Consider the following 15,672-nt stretch of genomic DNA (forward strand, 5'->3'; position numbering starts at 1 on the left):
ACGTATTCTCCAGTTTTCTGAGAAATGTACTCAATTATAATGTAAATACACAGAGAACAGGGCCAAGAGCAATCCACATGTGTGTCTCTTGATAAGCCAAGTCTGAAAAGATTTGCCTTGCTTTTGAGGGTAAGTACATTGAAAACATCTTTGAAAAAGTACTTCAAAAATCATCAAAGGATCACAATACTCAGAAGAAGCAGAGGAAGAATCCATCTCTGCAAATGATCTACTGTAGGATAAAGAAGAAAACTTTGGAAAGATATTTGGGACTCCTCAGTCATATGCAGAAAACTGAAGCTGCATGAAAGAGACAGACTGAGATGAGGATGGGGCAAAAGGGGTCGTAAAAATTTAATAGGAAACTAAAAATGCCAATAGTACAATAAAAATATGTTTTAAGGCAATAAAGCTTAAAACTGAGGCTGTTGGAGAACAAGTCAGGGAACTCACAGAATGAGTGATCTGAATGGCTATCATGTTTATGCACAGATACTCAACTATGTCACAGCCAGGGAGCTGTGAAGTCTAGTAATAATGAAATTAAAAGCCTATCTCTGAAGGACTAACACAAATTAGGACATCAAATAAAGCCAAATATTGGCCAAGATATAAATAAATACAAACCTTTATGCTTCACTGTGAGGATTGTGAATGATGCAGCCACTATACCAGAAAATTGTGAAAATTAATATGTACAAAATCTATAGTAAAATAGAATAAAGTAAGATGCTCTTCTAGAACAAAGAGGAAAAGGACCAAGAGTTGAAATCATAAAAGAAAATTTGACAGATAGGGATGTGGAAAATGAAGAGACATGCAGATAATGAAGTGTTCCAGAGGAGGGAAGAGGTACACACACACACGCATACACACACACACAAAGTTGTCGGAAAAGTCATGATGCATTTTTGCTATAGGGCACGTGCACTCGCTGGAAAGACAGAGAGAGACAGAGAGACAGAAGCGAGAAATCACCCCCCAGGGGGATGGCCATGCTGCAATCCCTTCTCCTTCTTTCTCCTCTCGGGATCTTGGGCACACATGCACACGTGTCCAGTGTGAGTTTAAGCCACCAGGTTTGGGACTCGAACTGCGGTCGACTACGTGAGAGTCCAGCGACATAGCCATTACACTAACTGCTGGTCTCGTAATGCATTTTTGCATAGAAAAATATGTCATGACTTTTCCAACAACCCTAAATATATATATTAATGTAAATAAATAATACATTAATGTATTTATATGTGTGTATATGTAAATATATATATAACATATATGCCATACTTATATATGTGCATACTTATATATTATATATAAATATAGAATCTATACTTATACATAATACATATAATAATCATGGTACATATAATAAATATAAATAAGTTTGTTGTATTACAGATAATAAACACAGTATAACAAATACATTTATTTCATGTGTATATTATAGGCATATATCTTTTCTGAGTTGAAAGAATTGAGTATGCAGAATGAAAGACTCCATGTACTCTGGGTAAAACCAAGCATGCCACCTCCAGATCTATCCTGGAAAGATTTTTGAGTTCTAAGAACAAAGAAAAAAAAATCCTTCAGGAATTCAGACACAGAAAACCAGGTACCTCCAAATGAACAACAAAGAACTATCCCCAGATTTTTCATCTGCATCACTTTGTAGTTTCAGAAGGGAGAAGCGGTAGCCCAAGAATCTCACGTCCAGCTGAGGTCCTCCATTTGTCAAGGCAACTTTGGGCCATCCTCAGCAAGTTTTGACTCCTTATGTTCTTCAGAGTATTAAAAGGTACTCCATCAGGCTAAGACCTGAAGCAAGATAAATTCATACAGCCAGGACAGAGAAGGTACGTGCAAAGTTGAGTACCAATGGGGAACAAAGGAAACAAAAAGGAACAGTAAAAAAAAAAGAGTTGGGGCCAGCCATGGTGGCACACAGATAGCTCCACTGCTTGGGAAGCTGGAAGCTACAAGGGAGGAACAGTTCCATTCCTGGGCCAACCTGAACACTCTGGGCATGGTTGTGCACTCCAGTAATCCTAACTACTGGGTTGCTGGAAAAGTCACAGAGTGTTTTTCTATGCTTTTGTATGCAAAAATGCGTCATGACTTTTCCCATAACACAATAGTCGGGAGGCTGGGACAGTAGGATCACAGAACAGTGAGACCCTATCAGAAATACCTGTCTCTGACTTTCCCCCTTGTTCTTGCATTCTCTCTCTCATAAAGGACAACAACAACAAAAAGTTGGGAGCCAGTAAAAAGATAAATGCAGGAGCAAGCATTTATTATAGCAGTAAGCATATTTTAAACTCGATCCATGCATTCTTTTCAAGAAATATATCTTAAAACAATCTTAATCGAACTCAATAAAAGGAGGATCAGAGCTATGGCAGGCAAATGCAAGCAGAAATAAAGGGTTGCAATATTAATATCAAGTCAGATATCATATAAAACAAGAAGCAATAAAATGACAAAGGTTTATTTTACCTTGATAAATATTTCAATCCACATTTTGCTCAATGAATATATAGTAAGTGCCTGCTATTTGCACAAGGCCAGGATATACACACTGCTGGTAAATAAAAATATAATTGTGATGAACATTTGTGCTCAAAACCAAAATCAAAACATATAAAGCAAAGATTGTTGGCATACGTGGAGAAATAGAGGTGAAAGAGAAAAATTTTAAAAATCTCTTGGTCGTTGATAGATTAAGTAAATGAAACTACAAAGCACCCGGTAGTAATGTAATTAGTTTGATTATATCCATTATGCATAAGTAGTCTAATAAAGAAGTCTACAGGTTACAACCAAAGGCTGCATCATTTTTTTTAAATTTCTGCCACCATAGAATTTTTACAGAAGTTCATTGTGTAATTGACCACAAGGAAACTAGAAATATATTCCAAAGTCGACACTGTACATGCCAAATTCTCAAAAGTAGTGCAATAAAACAATAAATCAAATCTTAAAATACACTCTGAAATAAATCCTTGGTCAGGGATTGACTGGAAGCCTCAATCACAGCAATGAACTTGGCTGGGGTACAAGGCAGGAAAGCCCAGAAAGTTTGGGTCTTCAAGTGAGGTCCCTGATGCTAGTGGCCCTGGTGTTGCCAGATGCTGAGTGACTGTGCTGGGCCAGGAAGGCCTGAGGAGTACAAGAAGAGGCAGATGGGTGGCCATCGAGGGGAGAAAGAGCCTTGGTGTTGGAGTCTTCGATTCTTGCTTCCACCTCTTTCTGGCTATGGTGGATATCTCAATACCTCCCCATCTCTGAGCTTCAGTTTGCTTATTTAAAACCAGGGGAAGGGGATGGCTCTATAGCACAGTGGTTAAGTGCTATGCATGGGGAACGTGAGTCCACATGGATGCACATGGTTCAAGTCCTGGTCTTGGCAGTTTGAATAACATGTCAAACTGTGTGTGTGTGTGTGTGTGTGTGTGTGTGTGTGTGTGTGTGTATGTGCATGCGAGTGCCCGCATGCACACCTAGAATCCTATTGGCATGGAGAAATGGAAGAAAAAGGATTGTGGCATGACCATGCCCCATTGAGAGCTTCTCTCTCTCTCTCTCATTCTCATGAGTGCATGCACCCTCTGGCAAAGAAAAATTAAAAATGAACAAACAAAAAACAGGAGAGTCTTAGCCTGGTAGCACAATCATAGCAAACTAAACCGTGGAGCTGGAAGCCATGTGACTGAACCACAGCTGAGATCTCAGGATGGCTTGAAAATGCAGGTGGTACATGCACATGTGCCCCAAATCCTGAGGAGCTGGAGAGCTAGGATCAGGGAATTGCAGAGTGACAAGACGGTAGAGCTCCCCGCTCCCCTGCAACCACCTCAGGCACACTCACCCATCATCTCCGTCATGAATAAAAGAAATAAACCTTTATAAAGGGGTGTTGAGCTATATCAGTAATTCTCAACCCTTGCTGGGCAGCATAATCACCTGGAAAGTTTTTAAATAATACTGATACCTGGGCTTTATGCCCAGAGCTTCTGATTCCGTTGGTTTGAAGTAGAGCCAAGTCATTGGTATTTTGAAAAACCTTCCTGAGTGCTCTCAGTGTGTAGTCAGAGGAGAGAAGCCCAGAGCTAGATGATTTCGCAGATGCCCCCCAGGTCCGAGGTTCGGTGGTACTCCTCGGCACCTGCAGTGTTTGCCCAAGGAAGAAAGTTTAAGGATGCTAAAGACAGAAACAGTCATGCAAAGCAATCTAATCAAAGTGTGCATTATCTCAAATGGTGCAGAAAATGTCACTGCCAGTTAATATTTTGCACCCAACGTGATTTAGACCTGGGGCATATACTGTACTCCAAGCCCATTGTAAACACAATGGGCCATTTATTCACTGAACAGTAACCACCGTAATTACCTACAGGGCAAACATACGAGGTTGTTCAAGCAACAATTAATTGTGGACCTGGAACTAATGGGACAATAATGGTAAAGTATCAACCAGAGTGTGATTCAGAAATCACATCAGACAAACAATATTTTCCAAATTGTATGAGATAAGCATTTTTGGAGACGTGGTGGCATATGTAATGTCCTGGGTCCGGGAATAGTTACTCCTAGATTTTTCTAATAGCTCCTTCTTACACTGGTGAGTGGAGGAGGCTTGTGATATTGTTTGAATCTGAGAGAAGAATCATGGGCAGTAGTTTGGAGGGGTCTGTAGAGACCTTCCATCTCTTGCATTCACTGTGGACCTAAATGTCACCTATAGGCAGGTGTACGACCCTTGTTTGGACTGTAAGATCCTTTTATGAGTCTGATGAAAGCCATGGATTCTTTTTTTCCCCCAGATAAATGTGCATCTTTGCATGTACATACATGTCTATATAAATGTTTATATACAGCTTTTCAGGGGGTCAGATAGCTTGAAGCCCCTATGCCCTCACTAGGTTGTGGTCCAGCCTCCATTTGCACACTTCCAGACACAGGGGTCACACTACTTCGAATGACAGGCTTCCTATTGCTGGAGAACTCTGGATATTCAGCGTTTCCAGCTGAAATTTCCTCTCTGTAGATTCTTTGCTTTGGTCCTTACCTACCCAGAATGTTTTAAGTAGATGCTTTACTGCCTGTCCTGTAATCCAAAGTGCTTCTTACCAGAATTGGGGTGTCCCTGTTTCTGCAGGGATCTTAGAAAATTGGCTTCTAAAGTGCTCTCTAGCTCCAAGTCAGAGCTGATGGGCTGTGGTGACGTCCATTCCAACAGAGAGGATCTGTTGAGGCTGCTGAATGGACGAAGATCCAGGGCTCCTAGGTGGTGCTGTTTACTTTCTTAACCAGACCTAGGAAAGGACAAATTTCTACTCCCTCACGGACCCAAAGTCTTGGGGAGAAAAGTGCTTCTTTGCATTACAGGATAGGTGGTGAAGCATCTTCAGCTGGTATCTGAGGGTTTCAAGATGGTATTTCCCTGAGTGCTCAGATTGGGCTCTGGGATGTGTCAGATCTACAGGTTCTGCGGGAAAAACAAGAGTTCAGAGAGAAAATTGATGGCTGCAAACTTTGAGCTTGCTTCTGCCATATCCTCACTGGGTCAATGGATTAAATGAAATAAGAGGGAAGGAAAGAAAGGAGGAAGGAAAAAGATGAGAGGAAGAGGGGGGAGGGAGACAAGAAGGGCAGAAAGTTAGAAGAAACTATGGAGGGATTCTTTCATAATCTCAGAGTAGGAAAGTCCTTTTTAAAGATGACACAAAATCCAAAAATATCAAAGAAAACATGTTATAAATTCTATCACATTCAAAAAAAATTGTACATGGCATAAGACACTATAACCAGCATCAAAAGACAAAGTACAAATGGAGGGGCAATGTTTACACCACAAAGGGCTAATTTCCTTAACATAAAAGATCACTTCTGGGCTGCTGGACAGTGGCACAGTGGCAAAACACAACATTCCGCAAGGCTGACCGACATGGGAAGGTTCCAGTCTGGCATCCAGAGACCTCCCTGAGTCTGGACATGGGCAATCTCATGATCCAAAGCTGGCTGAGGTTGAGGGATGGGAGTTTCTGTCTCTGTCTCTCTCTCTGATGGAGAAAATAACACACTTAAAAAGAAAAGATCACTTCTACAAACTGATAGTGAAAACTAAGAGTCATCTTGGAAAATGGACAATGGATATGAACAGCTTCCAGAAAGGACTACAAATTGCTCTTAAACATAGGAAGAGGTACTCAACCTCTTTCATAATAAGATACATGCGAATCAGAACTAGAAGATACCTTTTTTTTTTCACCATCACACTGCAAAGATCAAAAAGTATGATAACCACCTTTTGTGGATGAGACTGAGGGAAAGGAGAGCAGAGATCAGAAGAAATGTTATGCAAGAGGTGACATTTCAGCTGGGCTTTGTAGGACAGATAATTAAAATCCAATTTAACAAGTTACTGACACTTAAAAGAGAAAGAGGAAATAATAAAGAGAAAGATGGACAGATTTGACTTCCAAGTGTAAATTAAAGTGCACACACACACACACACACACACACACACGCTGTAAAGGCAAACGACCAAGATATTTGCAGGAACTGTGATAACCTGGGCTTGATTACTATACATACAAAAAAATCTTGTTTAAACTAAGAAAAGCATTAGAATACTACCCAAAAAATAAACAAAGGACGTGAAAAAGCTATTATCCAAATAGAACGTATACTAGCTAATGACTATATGGAAAAAGGTTCAACATTATGTATAATTATAATGCAGTATGATTCAGTTTTTTTAGTAATAGATCATTACAAAATTAGATAGAAACATGTTTTATTTCTTCTGTACAATAATGTGATGAAATTTGCCATTTAATTATATCTGACTAGCAGATGTGCAAATTGATAAAATCCTTTTTGGAAATGTGGAACAAATCTTTAAAAGCTCCTATTTTTTATACCATAGATTAACCTACGGAAATATCTAGAAATACAGAGAGTAAAAGGGCCATGCACAAAGATGTCAGTAGAGAAATCTGACAAATTAAAAATAATCTACATGTGCCCTCATTAGAGATGATTCAGTAAATTTTGGTGGGTTTATATGCAAGAATATTATATAGTTATCAAAATGTTTACAAGGAAGGACCAGCAGGTGGTGTGGTGGCTAAGCCACTGGACTCCCACTTGGCCAACCATGATTGGAGTCCTGGACCTGGCAGCTTAAAAAATCATGCCAGGTGTGTGAGCATACATGCCCAAAATTCCAAGAGGAGAATGGAGGAGAAGGGATTGCTGTGTGGCCATCCCCCTGGGGGAGTGGCTTCTCATTTTCTCTCAGTGCCCTATGGCAAACAAACAAACAAATAAAAATTACAGTGTTTACAAAGATTCTTTATTAGAATGGATAAATGCTTGTAGGTTAATGTTAAGTGGGGAGAAACAGCTCGATTTTGTGTGTAGAATGATCTCAAGAATCTTTTTCAAAAATTTAAAAAATCCGGGGGCTGGGTGGGATGCAGTGGTAAACGCAATCCGGCAAGGCTGACACACGTGGGAAGGTTCTGGGTTTATGTCCGGAGAGCTCCCTGAGTATGCTGGCATGTCCACCCATGATCCCAGCTTCAGTAAAGCTGGGGGTTGATCATGGTGCTATCTCTTCATCTCTCTATCTCTCTTGCTCATAGGAGAAAAATAAATAAGCTTTTAAAAATATAAAAGCTTATTTTAGTAATTGGTAAATACAAATTAAGGAAAGAAATTTGCCTTTGGTAAATTCTTTTTCTTTAATGTTCTAAATTAAATTATTTGAATCTTTAACCGTGAACAATTGTATAAAAATCTTCAGTGCATCAAACAAGGATGAATGATAGAAAAACGATGACATCAACTTATGTTTACTATATCTTTCTCAAAGTTTTGTTTCCTTTACTATTTTTTAAATGCTTTACCCATTGCACAAAGGATTTGAGGTGATTTGCAAGATTGAAAGTCTTTCCCACAAACATGAGAAGAAATGATGTAAATGGTTGAATTATGCTTATATGCAAACAGGGCTTTCTAAAAGCCTACTGTGTAATGCTTTTTAAAAGTAGTTTTGACAGTCTTAAATGATAGAAAAATAATAATTAATATTCAAAATAGCATGCTATTTCCAAGCTTCTCAACTAAATGCTTAACTGCCCTTTCACAAAAATGTGGATTGTAGGCATGTCAGAGATAATGAATTAAAATTTCTTTTGCTCAGAACTTTGTGTATTTCATTCATAAGATTTACCCAGAACATGACTGTTGTTTTAATAAATATTGTGAAAGGAAAAAAAGAAATCAAATCACTATGCATAGAGAAAGGACCAGAAGGAAACTATAGACTAAAACATTTTTGGTGGTTCTTTGGGAAGGAAGCAGATTATTGGTTACTTTTTTCTTCTTCTTCCTTATTATGCATTTGTTTTTACCTCCCTAGTTTGCATGTTTTATCTTCTTTTGCATTTTTACCATCTTCTGCATTTTTCTACTTTCTTTTTGAGAAAGTAAAAGCTGTATTACTTTTACAATGAAAAGCTTTAAAAAGGTCTTGCCCCAGGGGTTTGTGCCCCAAGTCAGAATCAAAAGTCTCTAATCGGGACCAGCAGTTAGCATAATGGCTATGTCACTGGACTCCCATGTAGTCGACCACGGTTCGAATCCTAGACCCGGTGGCTTAAACTCACGCCTGGCACGTGTGCATGTGTGCCCAAGATCCGAGAGGAGAATGTTGGAGAAGGGATTGTGGAGTGGCCATCACCCCTGGGGGGTGATTTCTCACTTTCTGTCTCTCAGTCTCTCTCTGTCGTTCTGGCGAGCACATGCAGGCATTTAGGGGGCCAAGTCAAACCATAAAAAAAAAAAAAAAAAAAAAAAAAAACCGTCCAAAAAAAAAAAAAAAAAAGTCTCTAATCCATGAAGGGAGATGCCGGACTCACCGCTGAGAGGCTTATCTGTAAAACGTGTCGTTCCCATTGTGTTTTTCAGCTTTCCTTTGCTGCAACCACACCTGTTCTAGCTGACAAGAAAAAATACCCTTATTTCTTTCGGACTGTCCCTTCGGACAACGCGGTGAATCCAGCCATCCTCAAGTTGCTTAAGTACTACCAGTGGAAGCGCGTGGGCACGCTGACGCAGGACGTGCAGAGGTTCTCCGAGGTACGCCGCACTTGCGTGCGCACTTTCCCTCTTGCTGCTAGTCACTGCCATGTCCTAGCAAGGGGCCATGTGGCTTCATCGGGGTGGGTACTGTCATGGGGCTTTCAGCAAGGGTTTACTGGTGGGACCAGAGCTCTTTGACGATTGACAAAATAGAACTGGGAGCTGAGGAACTGATTGTGTGCAGGTCTGATGAAAACCTCCATGCTCTATTGATAACTAAGGCGGGGTGAGACCTTCCCTTTCATTGTTCCTCCTGGCTGCATTGTGTAGCTTATTCCCTCAATGCCAGGTAGGCTTGTCCTGTTACTGATGCTGTAGTGACGATCTAAAACCCAAATGTGTTGCTGGGAGGATTTCTGTTGTAAGGAGAGTTTGGAGGAAGAGCTGGCTTGGAACGAGACTCCTATGTCACCTGGGTTGGATGGGATGTTTTTGGTGAGTTTTTGTTCAATTTTTTCTCAATTTTTAATGACCTACAAATATACATTAAAACATGGTGTTTGGGTTTCTTTTTGTTGGTTTACTTTGCAAAAAAGCAATGCCAAGATCGATCGATCGATCATCTATCTATCTATCTATCTATCTATCTATCTATCTATCTATCTATCATCTATATTATCTATCTCTATATCTATCTATCATCTATATTATCTGTCTCTATATCTATCTATCTATCTATCTATCTATCTATCTATCTATCTATCTATCTATCTATCTATCATCTATCTATCTCTATTTATCTATCTATATCTTATCTATCTGGTAAAAAAGTGAGTGTTGCTTTGTCCCAAGATTCCAAAATTCTATTTTCTCTCTCATGGGAAATGTGCATGATGAAAAACTATGCAAGAATTTTAGTTTTTTTTTTTTTTTTTCCCATCAGAATAAGATCTATGCACTGGCTCTATGGTCTGATAGTTAAAGCAGCCAGATACCACACGGCTAACCGTGTGGTTCGAGTCCAGGACATGGAGGCTCATAAAACATGTCGGGCTCAATTTTGTGCTCTCTCCAAATCCTGACAGGAGGGAGAAATGGAGACGAAGGGATCGCGGTGTGACTATTCCCCAGGGGGAGATGTTCACCCCCTCCCCCTCTCTCTGTTTCTGGTGAGTGTATATGCCCTCTGGCAAAATTTAAAAAGAATACAAGAATAAGCTTCTATTTTAATTGTATTTTCCACTAATTTTGAGGTCCTCTCCTATATTTTGTTTTTGGCACTTTATAGCAGATCCTAGCGATCTGGATTGACTTCATGTTCTTTAATAAGGCACAATCTGTCAAATAGATTATCATAACTTATCACAATAGACCCCTATGAATGCTTATACCATTTTGATATCATGCCAACATCTTTGTACCTAGGCACGCCTCTTGGCAACAAAGTTTTAGAAATGGAATTCCTGGTCCATTTAAACTTTGGGAACTGACCTCCAAAATGGTTCTAATTTCTTTTTTTTTAAAGAATTTTAAAATTTAATTTAATTTACTCATGCATTTATTTTAATTTGACCAGAGAGAGACACAGAGCAAGAGAGAAAGAGAAAGTGAGAAAGCTAGCCACCAGGTCTAGGACTTGAACCATGGTTGACCATGTGGGAATGTCCAGCACCTTAACCACCACACCACCTACTGACCCCCAAAAGGTTCTAATTTCTAGTCTTACTAATGGGTGTTTGAGAATTCCCATTTTCATACATTCTTAGTAATGATTATTAGCAAAATTTTACAAAGTTTTCCCCAGTCAGCAACTTTTTCTTTTTTTTTTCTTTTTCTCTTCCTCCCCCCACTTGCTTTATAGCTCCCACTTTCCTTTCTATTCCCATGTGTGCTCTTGATATTTGAAGCTTCCAAAAAACCAAGACAATGCAGGTGCGCTTGGCAGTCTCAGAGAAACAAACTGTGAGCCATGTGGGGAGTCAGGTACCCATGTGTGAGTCAGGTGTCCAGGCAAACCTGAGTGGGAGGTGTGGGGGAGGACACACCTTTCATCATCATGAAAGTGGGAAAGCCTGGGTAGAAATGGCAAGAAAAAGGGGGACAGCAGGGCTGGGAATTGCCAGATCCAGTTTTAACTCTGACTCTGCACATTAGATGCGATTGCTCCAGAACGTCCCATGGGAAGGAGAGGCCACTGGACCCACTGGCTATGTGACCTTGGACAAATGACTTTACTTCTCTGAGCTGTGGTTTCCTACCCTATAAAATGGGGACAATAATCTTTCACATGCTTCCCTGAAGGGTATTTGCCAAAAATTCAGTAGATAATGGATTGGAAAGAGATTTGTAATCTGCAAAGTTCATGTAAAAGAGAGATGTGTTTGGAGGTGCTTGTGAAGTGGAAATTTTTGGCCCTCCCATTTGTGGGGCAAGCTTTTCCCAGGCAAGACTGTGCCTCATCCTCCCACCTCTCTTTCTCAGCCCCTAGGAAGAGACACAGAGGGAACTGGACCTCCAGCAGGAGTGACTCATTGCCAAAACTGAAGAGACTTTTGTTGGAAGACTGCCCTTGACAGAGCAGCCGGGATGTTCTATGATGAGTGGGAAACCGGCTGATGGAGGATGGGCGGCCGGCCTCAGGGCCCTGTTAACATGAGATTATGCAGAGAAATGAACGGCAATGCTCTTTTCTAATGGCAAATTTGACTGTGAGAGCCTAAGACACCTACCCCAACCTCCTCACTGTGCAAAAGGGGAAACCAAAGCCCATAAGGGGAAAGGGACAAAGTTTAAGGTTTCAGAGCACCTCTGAAGCCAACAAAGACTGTTTGCAGACAACTTAGGACTGAATCTTGAGGTCCTGACCTCCAGTCAACACTTCCTATTGCCCCTTCTGTCCACCCTTCACTTCCTAGAGTCATATGGGGATTACCTGCCTGAAGCCTCAGAGGTGTGAAATTCCCACCTAAAGAGGATAAGTGATTAGCCCTCATGTTAGTTGTATAGTGCTTTATTGATTCCCAAACACTCTCCCGGGAGGAGTGATGGTTCCCATTCTACAGATGAGGAAACTGAGCTTTGCAGAGTGGTAGCTTCTTGCCCCAGGACACATGTTGGTAAAGAGCCCAATTGGAGCTGGAAGTCTGACGCTCTTGACTGTGGGTCAGTGTTTTCTCCACTCCACGGTCCCTGGGGGTCAGGTATTGACAGTTCAGTTCCACACCTCTGTCTCTGCACAGCTGGGGCCCTAAGCCCGAGTTTCAGGGCATCTCAGTGGGAAACCTCTTTTCTCCAGAACAGGATGTTGCTTGGTGGTATTGCTGGCAAGGACTCCTCTCGATTTAAATCTCTCAACCCAGCTGACTCCTCACTGTGCCCAAGGGCTTTGGCATCCCTCTCCCAGTGTCTGAGCTGCATGACTGGAGTGCAGGCCCTGGAAATTCGCCAGGGGCTAACAGCTTTTTGTGAGTGCAAAAGAAACTGGATTCCTTTTATGAAACCGGTCGATCAGCAGCATCAAGCACTTCTGTTCCAGACTGGTGCTCTAGCAGGCATGTCAAGTGAAAGCAATCCTGAAGTTGGAGAGGGCAGTGTGTGTGTTGGGGGGTGAGGGTGGGGGGCTAGATCCCATGGGTTTTCTGTGATATGGGACTCTTGGAGTGATAGAAAACTAGGGTGGGGGTGGGGTGGGGGAATAGGGATCCCACCTTGGTTTCAGCTGCTCCTGCAAACCCCCAGTCCTTGAGATGTAGAGTGAGTGTGTGATGCCCGTCAGGCTGCTTGGGACCAGACCAGAGTACTGATTTCTAGTTTTGCAAGGGATGGCTGTGTGGCCCCAGGCAGTTGGGGCTGACTGGGGATGTATCAGATCTAGAGCTGCTGCAGGGACAACTAAAAGTCTGTGGAGAAAATTGGTAGTTGAAAGGACTCAGCAGGCTTCAGCCATGACCTCTTGGGATCAAAGATGTAAATGAGGTGAAAGAAAGAAGAAGGGTGATTTCTAAGCCCAGCTCTGCTAAGCGGTGGCTGTGTGACCCCACACATTCACCTTACCTTGCAGAGATCTAGCTTCTCCCTATGTAAGATGGAGATGTCCCTTCCTACCTCGTAGGAACTGGGAGATGAGAGCATTAGATGAGAGCATTAGATGAGAACACGTAAGTGAAAAGATCTCAGCATTGTCTACATTTAATGTAGGTGATCATTAAATGGCCATTCCCAACTCCAGTAATTAATGGGACAAACTCTAGGAATGCGTGCCCATTCTCTCAGAAACTATGGTGCTGGTCAGGGATGGACCCTGTCCTGTGGAGGACCAGAGACAAACGGACATGGCCTTGGGCTAGTAAGTTGTCAGGTTTCCTGTGTTGGGCTCTTAACTCTGGCTGCCTGTTAGAATCATCGTGGGAATTTTTTTTAAAGTTTATTTATTTATTTCTTCTAGGAGAGAGAGGAAAAGAGAGGAACTCCCCAAAGAGAGAAAGACAGGTACCCTCCGCAGATACTACTGCAGTCCATCTCCAGCCTCAGCCAGCTCAGATCATGGGCACACACACACACACACACACACACACACACACACATCTTACATAGCAAGGCCTTAGGGCCTGAACCCAGGACCTTTTCACATGGGTCCAGCCTCATAGAGCATTACAGTACCGCTGTGCCACCATCTAGGCCAGCTCTGTCTTTAATTTTACTGAAAGGAAGATAAAGAGATTTCCCATAGAGCTGCTGCCCCACATGTGCATAGCCTCCCTCCCATTACCCACAGCCCCCACCAGAGTGGTACGTTTATTACAACTGATGAACCGCCATTGGCACTTCATTATCATTCGAAGTCCATGGTTTACACTAGGGTTCATGCCTGGCGTTGCACATTCTATGGGTTTGGGCAAATGTGTAATGACATTTATCTACCATTAGAGTATCATATATAGTATTTCCACTGTCCTAAAATTCCTGTCTTTTGCTGTTCTCTATGGTTTTGCCTTTTCAGAATATCACATACTTGGAATCCTACACTGTATGGCCTTTTCAATTGACTTCTTGCACGTAGTGATATGCATTTAAGTTTCTTCTCTGTCTTTTCATGGCTTAATAGCTCATTTATTTTTAGGGCCAAATAATATTCCCTTGTCTGGATGTACCACAATTTGTTTATCCATTCACCTCCCAAAGGACTCTTGGCTGCGCCTGAGTTTGGGTGACCATGAATAAGGATGCTGTAAACATCTGTGTACAGGTTTTTGTGTGGATATAAGTTTTCAACTCATTTAGGTAAAAACTAAACTCAATTGCCAGATCATTTAGTAAGAATATGTTTAGTTTTGTAAGAAACAGCCTAACAGACTTTCAAAGTGGCTGTCCCATTTTTTTCTTATTTTTGGAGAGACAGATTTTTTTCCCCTTTTTTCTTTGTTTCTTCCCTCCCACCACTTTTCTTTTTTGCTATAGGGCATGTGTGCCCACTGGAGAGACAGAGAGAGACAGAGACAAAAAGTGAGAAATCACCACCCCAGGGGGATGGCCACACTACAATCCCTTCTCCTCCACTCTTTTCTCAGGACCTTGGGTATGCATACACAAGCACCCAATGTGAGCTTCAAGCTGCCAGGTTTTGTCCAGGACTCAAACCATGATCGTAGACGTGGGAATCCAGTGCCTTAACTACTATGCCATCTGTTGGCCCTTGGTTGTTTCATTTTACATTCCCACCAGCAATGAATGAGAGTTCCTGTTACTTCCTGTCCTTGTCCACACTTGGGATTGTAGGTGTTCTGGAGTTTGGCCGTTCTAATAGGTGTGTAGTGGGATCTAGTTGTTGTTTAAATTTGCATTCTTCTGATGACATATGATGTGGATCATCTTTTCACATGCTCATTTGCTATCTTATTTGTTCATCTTGAGTATAGGGATAATAATAGTACCTACCTCTTAGGATTACTGGGAGGATTAAATATGTTAGGATACTTTAAGCACTAAGAAAAGTACCTGCTGTGTCATTAACACTGTGCAAGAGATAGTCTTTATTTTTATTGTCATCTAGAGTCTGGTTCCACAACCCAGGGCTGGCCTCCATTCAGAAGTCTCTCTGCATGGCTGAGTTTCTGTGCGTGCTACAAGCACCACTTCCCTTCCCTTCCCTCCATTCCTCCCTCCCTCCCAACGGGCTTCAAGATACCCTACCTAGTTACAGTCCTCAGTGATCTCGAGGCTTCTGGGGCTGACCTTTCCTTAACAGTGGCCTCCCTCAAGTGGCAGGACCAACTGAGGCCCTTGATCTGCTCAAGACCGAAAGGTCGCCATCTGCAAAGCTTTCTCTTCAAAGCACCTGCCCTTTCAGGCCCTCCAGGGCCCTTCCTGGCCTTGTGAAATCTTTCCCATTTGCCAAGTTGCCATCTGCCCCACCAGAGGGATCTCTGGTCAATTCCTCTAACATTACCGCTTCCTCTTCAGAGTGGTAGCCTGGGAGTCGCTCCTGTAGCACAGGAAAGGGAGATTCCATTCTTGCATCGATTCCAGGAGCTAAAGTTGTTGGAATCATCAGCCCCACCTTGCTGCTCTGAGCAGGAA

At 41.8% G+C, this 15,672-nt stretch overlaps 1 protein-coding gene across 1 annotated transcript in view; it reads left to right on the top strand.

Annotated features, from left to right (window-relative positions):
• The window catches only part of GABBR2 (gamma-aminobutyric acid type B receptor subunit 2), a 414,026-nt gene that overhangs the window by 166,356 nt on the left and 231,998 nt on the right, over nt 1-15,672 (top strand). The window contains exon 3 of the mRNA XM_006143690.1: nt 8,983-9,153. Within this exon, the coding sequence (XP_006143752.1) occupies nt 8,983-9,153 (171 nt within the window). The remainder of the gene's footprint in view (nt 1-8,982; nt 9,154-15,672) is intronic.

The sequence above is a fragment of the Tupaia chinensis genome, unplaced genomic scaffold (genome assembly GCF_000334495.1).
Source record: "Tupaia chinensis unplaced genomic scaffold, TupChi_1.0 Scaffold000104_1, whole genome shotgun sequence".
Lineage (NCBI taxonomy): Eukaryota > Metazoa > Chordata > Mammalia > Scandentia > Tupaiidae > Tupaia > Tupaia belangeri.